This window comes from Trachypithecus francoisi, unplaced genomic scaffold, assembly GCF_009764315.1.
Source record: "Trachypithecus francoisi isolate TF-2019V2 unplaced genomic scaffold, Tfra_2.0 Lachesis_group13, whole genome shotgun sequence".
NCBI lineage: Eukaryota > Metazoa > Chordata > Mammalia > Primates > Cercopithecidae > Trachypithecus > Trachypithecus francoisi.
The window spans coordinates 99,029,661-99,048,570 of record NW_022681458.1 but is presented as its reverse complement, the minus strand read 5'-3'; the positions used below and the strand labels follow the sequence as shown (position 1 = coordinate 99,048,570).

At 38.0% G+C, this 18,910-nt stretch overlaps 1 protein-coding gene across 14 annotated transcripts in view; it reads right to left on the bottom strand.

The window, feature by feature from the left end:
• GTDC1 (glycosyltransferase like domain containing 1) overlaps positions 1-18,910 on the bottom strand; it is a 403,927-nt gene that overhangs the window by 255,666 nt on the left and 129,351 nt on the right. For all 14 annotated transcript variants that reach the window (XM_033231599.1, XM_033231600.1, XM_033231598.1 and 11 more), the window contains one exon: positions 10,890-11,091. In XM_033231599.1, coding sequence (XP_033087490.1) covers positions 10,890-11,068 — 179 coding nt within the window. In that variant the 5' untranslated portion in view covers positions 11,069-11,091. The remainder of the gene's footprint in view (positions 1-10,889; positions 11,092-18,910) is intronic.

The following is an 18,910-nucleotide window of genomic DNA, read 5'->3' as shown; positions in this document are numbered from 1 at the left end:
ATCCCCCCATACCCTATATTTTAGATCTCTACTATAGTGAAAGATAGGTTACCAAGTGAGGGAAATTTTCTTAGAAATATATTAGAGTAAATGACCCTTTCAGAATGTTGACTCAAGTGAACATTGTTCAAATGGTACCAAAGTCAACAAACAAAAAAACCTCAGAACTATATTCAAAGGAAGAAATTTACTTCTTAAAGCATATTGCTTTATTTACCTTTATATCATTTGTGTCTAGCACATAATCTGTGTTCATCAAATGTATACCTGCTATTCCAGATCACTGAGGAGGAAACTGGCTTTTCTGAACTACATACCAAGTATAGCGACAAGCAGAAACTTTACTCATTCATTTTCACTCTGAGAACTAGCATAATACATGAACTCTACAGATGCACTTAGTACCTTACTTTTTGGCAGAGGGGAAAGTGGTGACAAGTAAATGCCAAATAACGAATCACTTATTGATTGTGTGTATTTATATACACAGTCATACATTGCTTAATGATGATACCTTCGGAGAAATGTGTCATTAGGCAATTTTCTTATTGTGTGAGCATCATAGAGTATACTGACACAAATCTAGATGGTGTAGCCTACTACATACCCATGCTATATTTGCATAGCCTATTGCTCCTAGGCTACAAACCTGTATAACGTTTTACTGTATTTAATATTTTAGGCAACTATACCACAGTGGTATTTGTGTATCTAAGCATAGAAAAAGTAAATTCTACAGTAAAAATAGGCAATTACATATCTTATGGGACCACCATTGCACATGCAATCTATCGTTGACCAAAATGTTATGTGGCACATGACTGTATATTTGTGTAGATATACATATGTGTGTGTATGTATATATATATATAACTGTATTTAAGTGGAAGAAAGCAGTATTACATTAGATTTTTAAAGAAAAATTTTAGAACATCTACGTTCATAGAGTAACTTAAAATGCTGCCAAAACAAACTTACTGAGCCAATGTAATGAGTAAATATGAATAATTTATTATTAGCATTATCTAGTTTTTAAAAGAATTATAACCACTAAAGTAGTTTAATTGTGACCTCTGTAATTTTGACTAAATTAATTTATATCCCAAATCCTTTTCACATAGATAGGACAAAGGTAAATTTCAGTTCTGTTCCAGACAAATTTCATAACTAGTAAAACGCAAATAACACAACTTTCATCCATATTGCTAGTTCTTTTCCTGCCTTCCATTCCTACTATTAATGTTCTCATTTAGAATTTCACTATTTTTCTACTAGAGATTTAGAATTCAATGACCATCTCCTATACTGATCAATCAATTGGTCTCCACCCAATACTGCTGTAATAATCGTCCTATCCAGTTTTCCTTACCTCACTCTCATGTTCTCTTATAGCTCTCATTGGTGTTTTTGCCTGAAAAAGCATCATTTCCCCTTATTTAAATCCCAGCAATGGGTCAGACACAGTGGCTCATGTCTATAATTTCTGAACTTCAGGAGGCCAAGGTGGGAGGATAACTTCAGGCTAAGAGTTCAAGGCCAACCTGGGCAACATAGCAAGACACTGTCTCTGCAAAACAAAACTAAAAAGTAGCTGGGCATGGTTGCACATACCTGTACTAGCTAGGACTAGCTACTACAGGAGGCTGAGGTGGGAGGATCGTTTGAGCTGAGGAGTTCAAGACTGCAGTGAGCTATGACTGCACTACCACACTCCAACAGAGCAAGACTTCGTTTAAAAGAAAAAAAAAATACCAGCCATGTAATGTAATTTTCCTTTTGCTCTCCTGTACTCAATCATGTGGTTTGAATGGGGTTGACTCCACTTCCTGATTCCAAAGTAGATGTAATATAGGCCTTGCCAAACATGGTATCAGATGCATTTGCTTCATTAACAAGTCCAAAGGCCACATGATACAAAAAGGTACAGTTGGTTCATCTCAAGACTTTGTTAGAACTTCTGAAAAAACAGGTACTCACAGATAAGACAACTAAGCTGGTGGAATATAAGCTTAGCCCTGGGAGTGATCCATATGGAAAGAGCCTGTTCCAGCATACAGCCAAAACACAGGAAAGAAGAGTCAAGGATGCAAGAGAACGAATGACATCACTGGATATAGCTTGCCCATAGCCAACTACCCTAAGACTTTCAGTTACGTGACTCAATTACATTTTCTTTCATGTTTATGTGATTTTGAATTGAGTTTGTATGGCACAAAAGAATCCAGAGTAACAAAGCTTTCGAATGCTGCCCATTACCTATAGTAAAAGCTCTACAAATTCTTAATCTTGAATTTAAGAATGTATATGAACTGGAAAAAAATTTGTCTATCACCCAACCTGATCTCCCATAACTCCTCCTAACTCAGAATATGTTCATGCTAAACCAAGCTTTTAAAGTTTCCAAACATTTCCCCATCTTTCCTTTGAACTTTTGTTCACAATACTTCCTTTTCCTACAGTGCTCTTCCATTTCATCTCTATTTGCCAAAATCTTTAACATCCCCTTAGATCTATGTCAGAATTTGCTAAGCAAGAATTAAACCCACTTCTCTGTACTGTATTTTTTTTTTTTTTTTGAGATAGAGTTTCGCTGTTGTTGCCCAGGCTGGAGTGCAATAACGCAATCTCAGCTCACCACAACCTCCACCTCCCGGGTTCAAGCGATTCTCCTATCCCAGCCTCCTGAGTAGCTGGGATTACAGGTGCCTGCCACAACGCTCGGCTAATTTTTGGTATTTTCAGTAGAGATGGGGTTTCACCATGTTGGCCAGGCTGGTCTCGAACTCCTGACCCCAGGTGATCCGCCTGCCTCAGCCTCCCAAAGTGCTGGGATTATAGGCGTGAGCCACTGCGCCCAGCCTTCTTCTGAACTTCTTCAGTGAATACTGCCCTCCTGTAGAACTGAGTATTCTGTGTGAGTTCTACAATAATACCATGTGTATATGGTACACATGTCCTATGTCCCATGCCCTGTAGAGATAGCTAGCTAACATGACAGTCAAATGCCTTCTCTTTGAAAAGGCAAATAACCACGAAGGACTGAGGCTGAAAAAGGAAATGTGAACAAAGAAGTCATATTAGAGTGACTCCGAAGACAGAAGCACTGTTACACTTATTCCCCAAAAATCTCTAACTCTAAAAATTAAAGTTCAATATATACATATTTTTTTAATTCAAGGAGACATACAAATAAGCCTAGGAAAAAGTTACATTAAATGATGCAGTGAATGAGCTGACAAAGTTGAATGAGAGACACGACAAATTGTCGTTTATGTTAGAATTCCTTAAATCTTGATCTTGATGTTAATTCTTTGTTCATGACATCATAAAATTTAGGAACAGATAAAATCATAAACCTTCAGTTACAAATGAAAAAAATAAAAATATTAAGTACTTGAAAGTTAATACTAATACTCTAAAGTGATTTTTTTCAGGCCAAATAATTAATGGCAGAGTTGATATTAAAACCCAGGACTGCTGATTCACCTACTATAGTATGCTGTTTCTTTCAAACACAAGTGGTTACTATTCTTTTGGTGAACTCTTTTATGTATATATACAATTTAAAATATTTTTATTTAAGATCGTTTAAAGATTTATTTTTGGGGGGCAGATTCTAAGCCGGGGGCTACAAACACAAAGGCCTAAATGGGCCAATTAAGCAACATAAATGTGAAAATTAGGTTGGTATAAAACAATGGTGACCATTATTAGTATTTGTGATCAAAATGAAGAATGTCTATCTGTCTAAAAGCATTAATTTTAAAAAATGTTTAAACAATTGCAGTGTCCAAGCAAAATACTTCTTTGGGCCAAATTCTAATCTGTCATTTATTCTGATAGTGTCTGTTCCATAAATTTAAAAGTTACTGTTCATAGGTGGCCACTGTGAAAACTAAAAAGCCTTAAAATACAATCACATGAAGTTTTACACAATATCACAGGCATGTTCTAGATCAGGGGTGTCCAATCTTGGCTTCCCTCGGCCATGTTGAAAAACAGTCATCTTGGGCCACACATAAAATACACAAACAATAGCTGATGAGTTTTTTTTAAAAATCTCATGTTTTAAGAAAGTTAGAAAATGTAAGAATTTGTGTTGGGCCACATTCAAAGCTGTCCTGGGCTGCGGGCTGGACAAGCTTGTTCTAGACTAGTATTTCCTGAACTAAGAAACTTTTTTTCTACAAATACTTTTATACAAGGGAAATTCCAGAAAATTACATTTTCTTTTGTCAAAATTTACACAACAGATAATGACAGCTTTCATAGTCTGATTAATATAACCCATGAAAGTGAAAACAGTATGTATGGAATTCTTTAGTTCAATCCAGTAAAACTGAGTAACACCAGCCCTTAAGTGACTAGTTTCTGTGTTTCTACGTAGAAGAGATGATATCTTTAGGCAGAGGATACTGGTAGTGCCCAGAGCAGGAAAAAAGCAAGTAAATTAACAAAGTGAATGGCAACCATATTTTTCAAACTCTAATAAATCATTCCTTCGACCATATTTTCTAAGCAGCTACTACCTGCTAGGTGGCATACTAGGTACTAGGGATAAAACAATAAACAAGATAGATATGACCGTTGTCATCATAAAGCTTAGAATAAAATGGGGAGAAAAAAATCAAGCAAACAAAATTATTACAAGTTATATAAAATGTTATTACAGAGGGAGAAAGAGTGCTAAAATAGAGGTCTCATTTTTCATCGGGTGCTCAGAAAAGGTCTCTCTGAAATGATGAAAACTTTAGCTACTTGAGAAAGCCATGAAGAACAAGGGGCGTGGGTTGGAGGCATGAGTAAGTACTGCCAACAAAGGACCCAGCAAGCAGTAATAGGACTTGAGGCAGGAAAAAGTTTGATGTTTCAAAGTGAGTAAACAAGGCCAGTGCTGCTACAGCACATTAACGAGAAGACAGGGTATGAGATGAAGTTGCAGAGGCAGACAGCGCCCAGTTCGTGAGGACCACAGCAACCTTGTGCATACTCTGGATTTTACATAGGCAATAGGAAATCACGGATGGCTTTCAATCAGGGATTATTTAATCAAGGTTACAAGTATCAGCAAATGGATATAGGCACTAAGCTTTCTTTCAATCAACAAAGGGTTCACTAAGTGCTTGCTGTGTGCTAGCACCATATGTCCATGTTTGTCAAGTCTGGCTTTGTATCACCAGTGCTAGCATAGGCACTGGCTCTTAACATAAAATCTCTTAATAAAAATACTAAAGACAGAAAAGAATAATGGAAACAAGCTTAGAAAAGAACGAAAAGATAACTAGTCTGGAGGAATTTTGACCAAACCATCCCACCCCTCAATGCGCTCTCAACTACACATATTCAACCAGGACTTTCTTCTAAAGAAGGGGAGTGTTACATTTTTATTATCAGTATAAGATGGTGAACAAAGAAAAACATAGGAGAGACTTTAGGAAAAAATTCACTAAAATAGAGAATTATGTTCTTTAGAAAGATAAAAGGATGAAATGAACATTACTGCCCTTTTGTGAGCAGTAGGTGTGACTCAGCTCCTGCTTCCCCCTTGCAGTTATCTTTGTGGGCTGGCAGCTCAGAAGACCAGCAGGTCCATGGGGGTGAACAAACACCAGGACCTGAACAACGGAATAGTATGAATAAATGAAAGATGAACAAGAATTAGTCATGAATGGAAAGGACAATGTGCTCCAAAGAGGGTAGCTGGCCAAATGTGACCCCAAGAAAATAAGCAAGCATGAAAGCTGCCTAAAGAAAGGATAAGGAAAGGAAAGGGCAACAGAGTATCTGCATCATAGCTCTGGAGGCCCCATGTACAGGAAATCAGAGACAGTAGCAAAAGTAAACTTATTGACTAAGACCTTAATAAAAGCATAAAATCTTTCTCAGATAAACAAATAAATATTAGAGATGAAAGCAGAATTAAATACATCTTTCATTTTTCTAATTTTTTTCCTGTCATATGCAGACTAACCATGAAGACACTCAACACTTAAAAACAACTAGATAAGAAGTGCTCTAAAATCAGACTAATAGTCTCAATTATTACGTTAAACACAAGCACATTAATTATAAAACCAAAACTATGATGGCCCTTATTCTGCAGTCAGAGTTCTTTTATATAATATATTTTGCATCCATTTGGGGATGGGTTTTTTCCCCTTTTATCTTCCATTCCATTCATTAAAAATAATGATTGTCTCCCCTCTGTAAAAGTATAATAAACATCCAGTTTGTCTTTTAAAATACAGTTGTCAAATTTAAAGGGTAAATATACAAGAGATTTATCCTAGAGGTCTTTAAGGCACAGAGTTTGTTAGGAATAATGTCTTGTATCCATATGAACTGCTACCCAGGGAGCTGTATAGAACCTTACATATAATATTTTATTTTTTAAAATAAGCTAGAAAGGATATTAAAAGTATCTACTTGAAGTTGTACTGCAGTGCTTAACTCCTGGGAAGCAGTAGTTTCACAGTGCTTGCTACTAACTACACAAACACTTTTGAATTGGCAATCTGTGGTAAGAATAAACTACAAACTCCTTAACAAGAAAACCTTGTCCCCCTCCTAACCCCTCCTAACTGGAATATTTTCATCTTGAGAACACTGACAAAGGAACACAAATGAACATGGAAAAGATGAAGCCTAGAAACCATCCTTTAGGGATAATGATGACAGGTTTAAGTTCTAGTTTTACAATGAAGAATGTGTGTGTGTGTGTGTGTGTGTGTGTATGTACACGCGTGCACACGCACCCATGTATGTGTATATGAGAAAGAGAAGAGTGGGGGAGAGAGGAAAGAGAAAGAAAGTGGCAGAGACTGACCAAATGGTTGGTTATTTGGTTTGCAGGATCATCCTATTTGATTGGTAGATCGACTGAATCTAGGATGAGAATGGGATCATCCTAACTAATTGTCAGCTACATTTTCAACATGAAGTCAGCATGCCTAAATTAAACAATCCTGTCAATCAGAGGAAACTTTAGTGAGATTAAATACTGTGGAAGAAGCCCTAAGGGACATGCAAGTCTAGAACTAGGCTGCGGTGTGTGCTGGCTAGATAGGAGAGCAAGATTGGTACAAAAACAAACCAAAAGAAGACCCCACAACAAGGCAGTACAGGATAGCAAAGCTAGTAGGCTAAATGACAGAAAAGCCTCAAAAGAGGAAAATTCAAATGACCTGTGACTTCTGAGGATTAAGAGAACATCACAGATTCACAGACCCAGAAAACACGTGGCGTCTGGCCCTCCAGTGTCCAACAAGAATCAAGAACTGCAATACGCCTCAAGACTGGGAGAAGTACCATACTTACTTCTAATTGTAAAATATAATAATATATATTTTAATCAAGACATATTTAGGTTTAATTTAATTAAATAATTTACCATGCTTTAACTGGAATTAAGACAGAATAGTTGTTAAGACAATGGGCTTAAGAAGAACGAATAGTATATAGTCTTTGCAGGTGGCCAGACTTGAACTCAAATCACATATCCACCACTAATCCAGGCACTTTGCAGCCTCCCATCAGCCATTTATGGCAATCCTGGGGTTCTGTCCTCATGCTTGTACTTCATGGTTGCAGACATCACAACCAGTCAAATGTAGGAAAGGGGAGTTGGCCTTCTTCTTTTATAAGTAAAATTTAAAATCAAACCACTTTGCTGGAAGAACTCCCAGTAGTCACCCACTTAACTCTAATTTGCCACAACTTGGAGACTGATCAACCCAAGCTGCAAGGAGAGTAGGGAAAATCTGGCAAAGGAGAATGGGATCATCCTAACTAATTTAAGTCCATATTGCTTCACTCCCAAGGGCTGGATACTTATCCATCCTAAAGAAAACTGTGATTCTGTTAACAAGGAAGAAGGCTGTTAAGTGGGCAATGATCAGTATCTGTCACAATACCTCAGATGAAACAAAAAATGTAACTGTAAGCATCTGAGGGTGAAAAAATGATTTTTAAATAACAGAGATTCTTTCAGTTCAGTAAAGATACTACAGAATGAAAAATGAATAAAATATCCTCGATATCTGGTTTAAGGTGCAGTCTAAGAAAGTAGAACTGCTTCATCCTGGAACGAATGATTAACATTTCATAACACAAAAGTTAATGCCTTCCCTCAAGCCCCATAGTCAAAACTTTTTTCTGTATCTTGTGAAGTATCTAAGGCAAAGCTATAATATAACCTAAGAATAACAATAACTATTGACAGTTTTTGACAAAATAACTTGTTGACCTTTCGTAATCTATAATAAAACTAAACATCTCTAACATGAATCATGATATATTCTTTTAGTTGTCAAGATAAAGCAGAATCAAACTGATTAATTAGGCTGAAGTATTTATTCTTTTAATAATAAAATACATTTCAGATAGTAAGATTGTAACAGCAACAACTACATGTTCAGAAGCTGAGAAAAACACCAATATGTACCTACATTCAAAGTCTTTCTCATCAGACACAATCGTATTTGTTCAGAGTATTTTGCATAGTAGGCAATATTGGTGCTTAATCATTTTACCTTTATGAGTTTTGATGATTTCATGCACCAAGTATACAAAAACAGTAACAACTGGAAAACAAAAATTTTTCATATCTTTAAAAATCTCCACAGATCTCAGACTTACTTGGTGTAACAAAAGGTTACTCTTGCACTTCAATCTAGGATTGAATGCACGTATTTGTTAACTTAGTACTGTGCGATCAAGTTTTCATGCTACTGCTATTTTTCTAAAAGTATTCAAAAAAGTTACTTGGTAAAGAGTAGAGAAGTTATCATTGTTCAAATATAAGTTAAACTGGTAAGACATGTCTTTGGGTTAAAGACTGATTAGATTAGTATGGTTAACTGCAAAGGCTAAATGGCATACCTTGAAAGATGACAGATACCATTGTTAGGTGGTGGAGGTTATGGCTATCAGAGAGTAAGGCTTTATACATCATGATCTTTCAGATATCCACCTCCCAAATAAGACTGCTTCAAAGAGCACTGTGACACTTAGCCTCAAATGCTTCAGGCTTCAAAGGGAGTAGGGAAGCCATATGTGCAGAAGTGTTTGCTTGCTATCCACACACATATATTTGTGATACAACAATGTAATTCCGAAAAACTGCATAATCAAAATGAAATCAAACAACAGATAAAGAAATGGCTCATTTTAATGTTCTAATCACTGTAGAAATTTATTATATTTAATGCTACTGTTAAATGAAAAAGTGCCCTAAAGTCAACTGGATTACTTGACCTTAAGTAATATAATACAATTGGTGCTGCAAAAACACAATTAAATGGGATGTGAAAGCAACCATAAACAGTCATATTTTAACACAGCAATAGTCACAACTTTTATATTAACATGTTCATTGAAATTCCTCATACTATTAGTGACTCAACAATATTCACTTATTACTATATTCACAATATTCACTATATCAGAATATAAAACACTAAATTATGTAAGGAAGGATACACTTTACATTAAAAAAAAAATTCTGAATACGCACTAAAACAGCATTTTACTTTTAAAATCCTAAGCCACGTAACTGGAATGCTCACTGTTATTCCATCTGACACTATGCATTCTCAGAGACGATACATGGCTTTTATACAGAAAATGGTTACTCTCTGAATTCCTCAAGTTCCTACTAGGAACAGCAAGTTACATTTAAGTCACAAGCTGCTATGTCTCCTGTGGCCACTTTACAAGCAACAGATGGGTACAGGTACTAGAGGTAAGGTGGGCATTGCAGCTTCCAACATGTCCTTCCTCTAAGAACCTATCTGCTCTAACTCCATTCATTATCAGCCCAAAACTTTTCATTCCTGCCCAAATCAATGCATTCCTACACACAGGCTTATCCCATTATTTAAAAAAGTAGGTAACACTTAAAGTTTTATATTATTTGTGATAATAAATGGCAAAAACATTAGCTATGTTAACCACCATAGGATAGTCTTCCACTATTTAACCATCAGGAAAATATACAGGAATACATACAAATGGAGAATAAGGAGGAAGAGATGTTCAAGGGGATTCCATCCTGTCTCTTCCCTCAGTTAAAATGTAATGAGTATTTACCTCCATCTTCTCAGTGTGTCCCATAAGACTCCTATTTTCTAAATTATTATTATTATTATTATTAGGGATGGGGATCTCACTCCATTGCCCAGGCTGGAGTGCAGTGGCACAATCCTGGCTCACTAGAGTCTTGAACTCCTGGGCTCAAGTAATCCTCCCACCTCAGCCTCCTGAGTAACTGAGACCAGAGGCACATGCCACCATACCCAGCTCATGAGACTCTTTCTAATAGGTCCTCCTAGTTCCTACTTCCTAACAAACCAGAATTCAGAATTGAGTTCTGTGTCCCTCAAATCTACTCATCCTTCAAGAATAAGTCAAAGGTTACCAACTCTATAAAGCCACCTCCAGTTTGTCACAGTCCAAATCAACCTCTCCATCGTTCACCTCTCATTGCACTTGCCTATCTCTACCTCAACAGACTTTAAAGCCTTGGACATATCCGCCTTTCAACTCTGGTTCCTAGTACAGAGCAGATACAATGAACCAAACTAGAAGATCTACTCTTCTCTCAGGCCAAAAATTGTTACCCACACTCACACCCATATACATAATGAAATCACAAGACAATGAGAAAACACATGTGGTTGGTTCTAAATGAAGCTTCTTTCCCACTGACCAGGTGTCTTTAGAGGATGAGTGTACTTCACTGCTCTGCTTTCTCTAAAGAAATATCTACTGTAGTCATAATAACCACTTCCATAGTTGCAGAAATTCTCAAAGATGCTGATAGAGAAGCAACATCCTCATAACAGGTATTCTTTTGTAAAAGCTGAAAATGCATCCTGAGCTCTAATTACCTGTAATGCTCACTGATGGGAATGGTCTGAGAGAAGTATAAAGCAGATGTCCGGGCTCTCCAATGCCATTTCTTTGCAGGAAGAGTATAAAGGACGCAGTCTCCTAACTCTTCTTGGAGAAGATCCACCAGCTGTTTATGGGAGCCTCCATAGAATGCTTCAATGATGAGGATACTCATTGGCCCGTTCAAACCTTCAGATCCTAGATAACCAAAAAAGGTGTATTTTTTCCATTACATACATGTATAAAATTTTTAATAAAAATAAGCTCAAATTTTATACTCAGAAAATACAAATAATTTAGCAATGTATTATTTTTTAAAATAGGCTTATCCCATTATTTAAAAAAGTATATAACACTTAAAGTTTTATATCATTTGTGTTAATAAGAAGAAATAAAGGTGTTTTTATTTTTCTGATTTGTTTTCCTCATGTCGTAAGATTATCTCCCCTATGACTCTTAGTTTTTTCTCCAACACCAGAAAGCTGAAAGCCCTCACCTGCTGTGATCACTCACTTCCTGGTTTGTTCAGCTGTAAGCCTAACTCAGTAATCTCAGAAACTACTTGACTTAGAGCTCTAGTCTTAGACAGTCACTGAACTCATCTTCTAATGACGACTTTCACTTCAAGAGCCCTTCATTTATTAGGCCCTTTCTGGTTCAGAAATTCTCTGATTCTGTAACTCTTGTATTACTACATCTCTAAATTCAGCAGGTATAACTGCCCCTACTGAATACGTATTTAAAAGAAGGCGGGGAGCGGAGCAAGATGGCCGAATAGGAACAGCTCCAGTCTCCAGCTCCCAGCGCGAGCAACACAGAAGACAGGTGATTTCTGCATTTTCAACTGAGGTACTGGGGTCATCTCACTAGGGAGTGCCGGACAATCGGTGCTGGTCAGCTGCTGCAGCCCGACCAGCGAGAGCTGAAGCAGGGCGAGGCATCGCCTCACCTGGGACATGCAAGGGGAAAGGGAATCCCTTTTCCTGGCCAGGGGAACTGAAACACACAAAAGTTACCTGGAAAATCGGGTAATTCCCATCCCAATACTGCGCTTTACCAAGGGTCTTAGCAAACAGGCACACCAGGAGATTATATCCCACACCTGCCCGGGAGGGTTCCACGCCCACGGAGCCTCCCTCATTGCTAGCACAGCAGTCTGTGATCTAATAGCAAGGCAGCAGCGAGGCTGGGGGAGGGGTGCCCACCATTGCTGAAGCTTAAGTAGGTAAACAAAGCCGCTGGGAAGCTCCAACTGGGTGGAGCTCACAGCAGCTCAAGGAGGCCTGCCAGTCTCTGTAGACTCCACCTCTAGGGACAGAGCACAGCTAAACAACAACAACAACAACAACAAAAAGCAGCAGAAATCTCTCCAGATGCAAATGACTCTGTCTGACAGCTTTGAAGAGAGCAGTGGATCTCCCAACACGGAGGCTGAGATTTGAGAACCGACAGACTGCCTGCTCAAGTGGGTCCCTGACCCCTGAGTAGCCTAACTGGGAGACATCCCCCACTAGGGGCAGACCGACACCCCACACCTCACACGGTGGAGTACACCCCTGAGAGGAAGCTTCCAAAGCAAGAATCAGACAGGTACACTCGCTGTTCAGCAATATTCTATCTTCTGCAGCCTCTGCTGCTGATACCCAGGCAAACAGGGTCTGGAATGGACCTCAAGCAATCTCCAACAGACCTACAGCTGAGGGTCCTGTTAGAAGGAAAACTAACAAACAGGAAGCACACCCACACCAAAACCCCATCAGTACGTCACCATCATCAAAGACCAGAGGCAGATAAAACCACAAAGATGGGGAAAAAGCAGGGCAGAAAAGCTGGAAATTCAAAAAATAAGAGCGCATCTGCCCCTCCAAAGGAACGCAGCTCATCACCAGCAACGGATCAACGCTGGATGGAGAATGACTTTGACAAGATGAGAGAAGGCTTCAGTCCATCAAACTTCTCAGAGCTAAAGGAGGAATTACACACCCAGCGCAAAGAAACTAAAAATCTTGAAAAAAGAGTGGAAGAATTGATAACTAGAAAAATTAATGCAGAGAAGGCCATAAACGAGCTGACAAGAGATGAAAACCATGGCACGTGAAATACGTGACAAATGCACAAGCTTCAGTAACTGACTCGATCAACTGGAAGAAAGAGTATCAGCGATTGAGGATCAAATGAATGAAATGAAACGAGAAGACAAATCTAAAGAAAAAAGAAGAAAAAGAAATGAACAAAGCCTGCAAGAAGTATGGGATTAAGTGAAAGGACCAAATCTACATCTGATTGGGGTGCCTGAAAGTGAGGGGGAAAATGGAACCAAGTTGGAAAACACTCCTCAGGATATCATCCAGGAGAACTTCCCCAACCTAGTAGGGCAAGCCAGCATTCAAATTCAGGATTTAAACGGAACTGGATATCATCCAGGAGAACTTCCCCAACCTAGTACGGCAGGCCAACATTCAAATTCAGGATTTACAGGGAATGCCACAAAGATACTCCTGGAGAAGAGCAACTCTAAGACACATAATTGCCAGATTCACAAAGTTGAAATGAAGGAAAAAATCTTAAGGGCAGCCAGAGAGAAAGGTCGGGTTACCCACAAAGGGAAGCCCATCAGACTAACAGCAGATCTCTCGGCAGAAACTCTACAAGCCAGGAGAGAGTGGGGGCCAATATTCAACATTCTTAAAGAAAAGAATTTTAAACCCAAAATTTCATATCCAGCCAAACTAAGTTTCCTCAGTGAAGGAGAAATCAAATCCTTTACAGATAAGCAAATGCTTAGAGATTTTGTCACCACCAGGCCTGCCTTACAAGAGACCCTGAAGGAAGCACTAAACATGGAAAGGAACAACCGGTACCAGCCATTGCAAAAACATGCCAAAATGTAAAGACCATCAAGGCTAGGAAGAAACTGCATCAACTAATGAGCAAAATAACCAGTTAATATCATAATGGCAGGATCAAACTCACACATAACAAAATTAACCTTAAACGTAAATGGACTAAATGGTCCAATTAAAAGACACAGACTGGCAAACTGGATAAAGAGTCAAGATCCATCAGTCTGTTGTATTCAGGAGACCCATCTCACATGCAGAGACATACATAGGCTCAAAATAAAGGGATGGAGGAAGATCTACCAAGCAAATGGAGAACAAAACATAAAAGCAGGGCTTGCAATACTACTCTCTGATAAAACAGACTTTAAACCATCAAAGATCAAACCAGACAAAGAAGGACATTAGATAATGGTTAAGGGATCAATTCAACAGGAAGAGCTAACTATCCTAAATATCTATGCACCCAATACAGGAGCACCCAGATTCATAAAGCAAGTCCTTAGAGACTTACAAAGAGACTTAGACTCCCATACAATAATAATGGCAGACTTCAACACCCCACTGTCAACATTAGACAGATCAATGAGACAGAAAGTTAACAAGGATATCTAGGCATTGAACTCATCTCTGCAGCAAGCAGACCTAATAGACATCTACAGAACTCTCCACCCCAAATCAACAGAATATACATTCTTCTCAGCACCACATCACACTTATTCCAAAAGTGACCGCATAATTGGAAGTAAAGCACTCCTCAGCAAATGTACAAGAACAGAAATTATCACAAACTGTCTCTCAGACCACAGTGCAATCAAAATAGGACTCAGGACTAAGAAACTCAATCAAAACCGCTCAAGTACATGGAAACTGAATAACCTGCTCCTGAATGACTACTGGGTACATAACGAAATGAAGGCAGAAATAAAGATGTTCTTTGAAACCAATGAGAACAAAGATACAACATACCAGAATCTCTGGGACACATTTAAAGCAGTGTGTAGAGGGAAATTTATAGCACTAAATGCCCATAAGAGAAAGCTAGAAAGATCTAAAATTGACATTCTAACATCACAATTGAAAGAATTAGAGAAGCAAGAGCAAACACATTCAAAAGCTAGCAGAAGGCAAGAAATAACTAAGATCAGAGCAGAACTGAAGGAGATAGAGACACAAAAAACCCTCCAAAAAATCAATGAATCCAGGAGTTGGTTTTTTGAAAAGATCAACAAAATTGATAGACCACTAGCAAAACTAATCAAGAAGAAAAGAGAGAAGAATCAAATAGATGCAATAAAAAATGATAAAGGAGATATCACCACCGACCCCACAGACATACAAACTACCATCAGAGAATACTATAAATGCCTCTACGCAAATCAACTAGAAAATCTAGAAGAAATGGATAATTTCCTGGACACTTACACTCTCCCAAGACTAAGCCAGGGAGAAGCTGAATCCCTGAATAGAACAATAGCAGGCTCTGAAATTGAGGCAATAATTAATAGCCTAACAACCAAAAAAAGTCCAGGACCAGATGGATTCACAGCTGAATTCTACCAGAGGTACGAGGAGAAGCTGGTACCATTCCTTCTGAAACTACTCCAATCAATAGAAAAAGAGGGAATCCTCCCTAACTCATTTTATGAGGCCAACATCATCCTGATACCAAAGCCTGGCAGGGACACAACAAAAAAAGAGAATTTTAGACCAATATCCCTGATGAACATCGATGCAAAAATTCTCAATAAAATACTGCCAAACCGGATCCAGCAGCACATCAAAAAGCTTATCCACCATGATCAAGTGGGCTTCATCCCTGAGATGCAAGGCTGGTTCAACATACACAAATCAATAAACGTAATCCAGCATATAAACAGAACCAAAGACAAAAACCACATGATTATCTCAATAGATGCAGAAAAGGCTTTTGACAAAATTCAACAGCCCTACATGCTAAAAACGCTCAATAAATTCGGTATTGATGGAACGTACCTCAAAATAATAAGAGCTATTTATGACAAACCCACAGCCAATATCATACTGAATGGGCAAAAACTGAAAAATTCCCTTTGAAAACTGGCAAAAGACAGGGGTGCCCTCTCTCACCACTCCTATTCAACATAGTGTTGGAAATTTTGGCTAGGGCAATCAGGCAAGAGAAAGAAATCAAGGGTATTCAGTTAGGAAAAGAAGAAGTCAAATTGTCCCTGTTTGCAGATGACATGATTATATATTTAGAAAACCCCATCGTCTCAGCCCAAAATCTCCTTAAGCTGTTAAGAAACTTCAGCAAAGTCTCCGGATACAAAATTAATGTGCAAAAAAAGCATTCTTATACACTAGTAACAGACAAGCAGAGAGCCAAATCAGGAATGAACTTCCATTCACAATTGCTTCAAAGAGAATAAAATACCTAGGAATCCAACTTACAAGGGATGTAAAGGACCTCCTCAAGGAGAACTACAAACCACTGCTCAGTGAAATCAAAGAGGACACAAACAAATGGAAGAACATACCATGCTCATGGATAGGAAGAATCAATATCGTGAAAATGGCCATACTGCCCAAGGTCATTTATAGATTCAATGCCATCCCCATCAAGCTACCAATGACTTTCTTCACAGAATTGGAAAAAACTGCTTTAAAGTTCATATGGAACCAAAAAAGAGCCCACATTGCCAAGACAATCCTAAGTCAAAAGAACAAAGCTGGAGGCATCACGCTACCTGACTTCAAAGTATACTACAAGGCTACAGTAACCAAAACAGCATGGTACTGGTACCAAAACAGAGATATAGACCAATGGAACAGAACAGAGTCCTCAGAAATAATACCACACATCTACAGCCATCTGATCTTTGACAAACCTGACAAAAACAAGAAATGGGGAAAAGATTCCCTATTTAATAAATGGTGCTGGGAAAATTGGCTAGCCATAAGTAGAAAGCTGAAACTGGATCCTTTCCTTACTCCTTATATGAAAATTAATTCAAGATGGATTAGAGACTTAAATGTTAGACCTAATACCATAAAAACCCTAGAAGAAAACCTAGGTAATACCATTCAGGACATAGGCATGGGCAAGAATTTCATGTCTAAAACACCAAAAGCAATGGCAACAAAAGCCAAAATTGACAAATGGGATTTAATTAAACTAAAGAGCTTCTGCACAGCAAAAGAAACTACCATCAGAGTGAACAGGCAGCCTACAGAATGGGAGAAAATTTTTGCAATCTACTCATCTGACAAAGGGCTAATATCCAGAACCTACAAAGAACTCAAACAAATTTATAAGAAAAAAACAAACAACCCCATCAAAAAGTAGGCAAAGGATATGAACAGACATTTCTCAAAAGACAACATTCATACAGCCAACAGACACATGAAAAAATGCTCATCATCACTGGCCATCAGAGAAATGCAAGTCAAAACCACAATGACATACTATCTCACATCAGTTAGAATGGCAATCATTAAAAAGTCAGGAAACAACAGGTGCTGGAGAGGATGTGGAGAAATAGGAATACTTTTACACTGTTGGTGGGATTGTAAACTAGTTCAACCATTATGGAAAACAGTATGGCGATTCCTCAAGGATCTAGAACTAGAAGTACCATATGACCCAGCCATCCCATTATTGGGTATATACCTACAGGATTATAAATCAAGCTGCTATAAAGACACATGCACACGTATGTTTACTGTGGCACTATTCACAATAGCAAAGACTTGGAATCAACCCAAATGTCCATCAGTGACAGACTGGATTAAGAAAATGTGGCACATATACACCATGGAATACTATGCAGCCATAAAAAAGGATGAGTTTGTGTCCTTTGTAGGGACATGGATGCAGCTGGAAACCATCATTCTTAGCAAACTATCACAAGAACAGAAAACCAAACACCACATGTTCTCACTCATAGGTGGGAACTGAACAATGAGATCACTTGGACTCGGGAAGGGGAACATCACACACTGGGGCCTATCATGGGGAGGGGGGAGGGGGGAGGGATTGCATTGGGAGTTATACCTGATATAAATGACGAGTTGATGGGTGCTGACGAGTTGATGGGTGCAGCACACCAACATGGCACAAGTATACATATGTAACAAACCTGCACGTTATGCACATGTACCCTAGAACTTAAAGTATAATAACAATAAAAAAAAGACACTAAAAAAAAAAAAGAAGGCATATCAGCCACATGCAAATCTCTATTTTCTAGTGTTAAAAACTTGATGATGCAATTTCTTGAGACACTACACATACTTTGATCACTTCCCCACACTTGCCAATATATCACCCCCAAAGGAACACCAAAACAATGTGGTAAAGTTGTATGTGTGTGAACCAATAAGATTTCTACAACTTTTCTTTAGACAAGCAACCTAGTAAGAGAGATAAAGTAGCAATAATGGGGTTAATAAAGACATGATAAAATTTCATCACACAGAATTCACTATCAAGCAATTTTTCATTTTAATATAATTTTTGTTATGTGCTCAGTGAAATAAAAAGATATCTATGAACATCAAATCTCTCATATACATCTCAAATTATATGTTATTTCCTGTAAGACATAGGGGAAAAACATCATTCCATGCATAAATGCTATATTGCTTAAAAAATATTCCAGATGTTTGAATTTTCCTTTATGACTTAAGTAAATATCACTCATTATATAGCATATTGCTTTTCTTAATAATGTTGTTCCACAAAATTATTAGTCTCAATGACTCAATGATGTTCTTCACTAATGAAACTACACTTCACTTTGTTCAAAGTAATGGCCACTTAAATTGCATTTCAAAGTAAAAAGGCTTTTTTTTGATGTCTAAATTTTCCAATGAGCATTTGGGAGGATGGGGGAACATATCTATATATTATGTGGGCGGGGGGGTGGGGGCTGTGTGTGTGTATTTCATTTAAATGCAAAATAAGAATCTGTGGTCCTCAGGAGGAAAAGGCATGAATCCTAGGATCAAGGACATACACGTTTGAACCTCAGCTCTGTCACTTCCAAGCTGTATGACCTTGGACAAGTTACCTAACTTTGTAGGACCCAGTCTCATCATCTCCAAAATAGAGACAACAATACTAACCTCAGACGTGTGTTGTTAAGATAAAATTAGAAAATGCATGTGAAGCACAGTATAGACTACAAACAGTA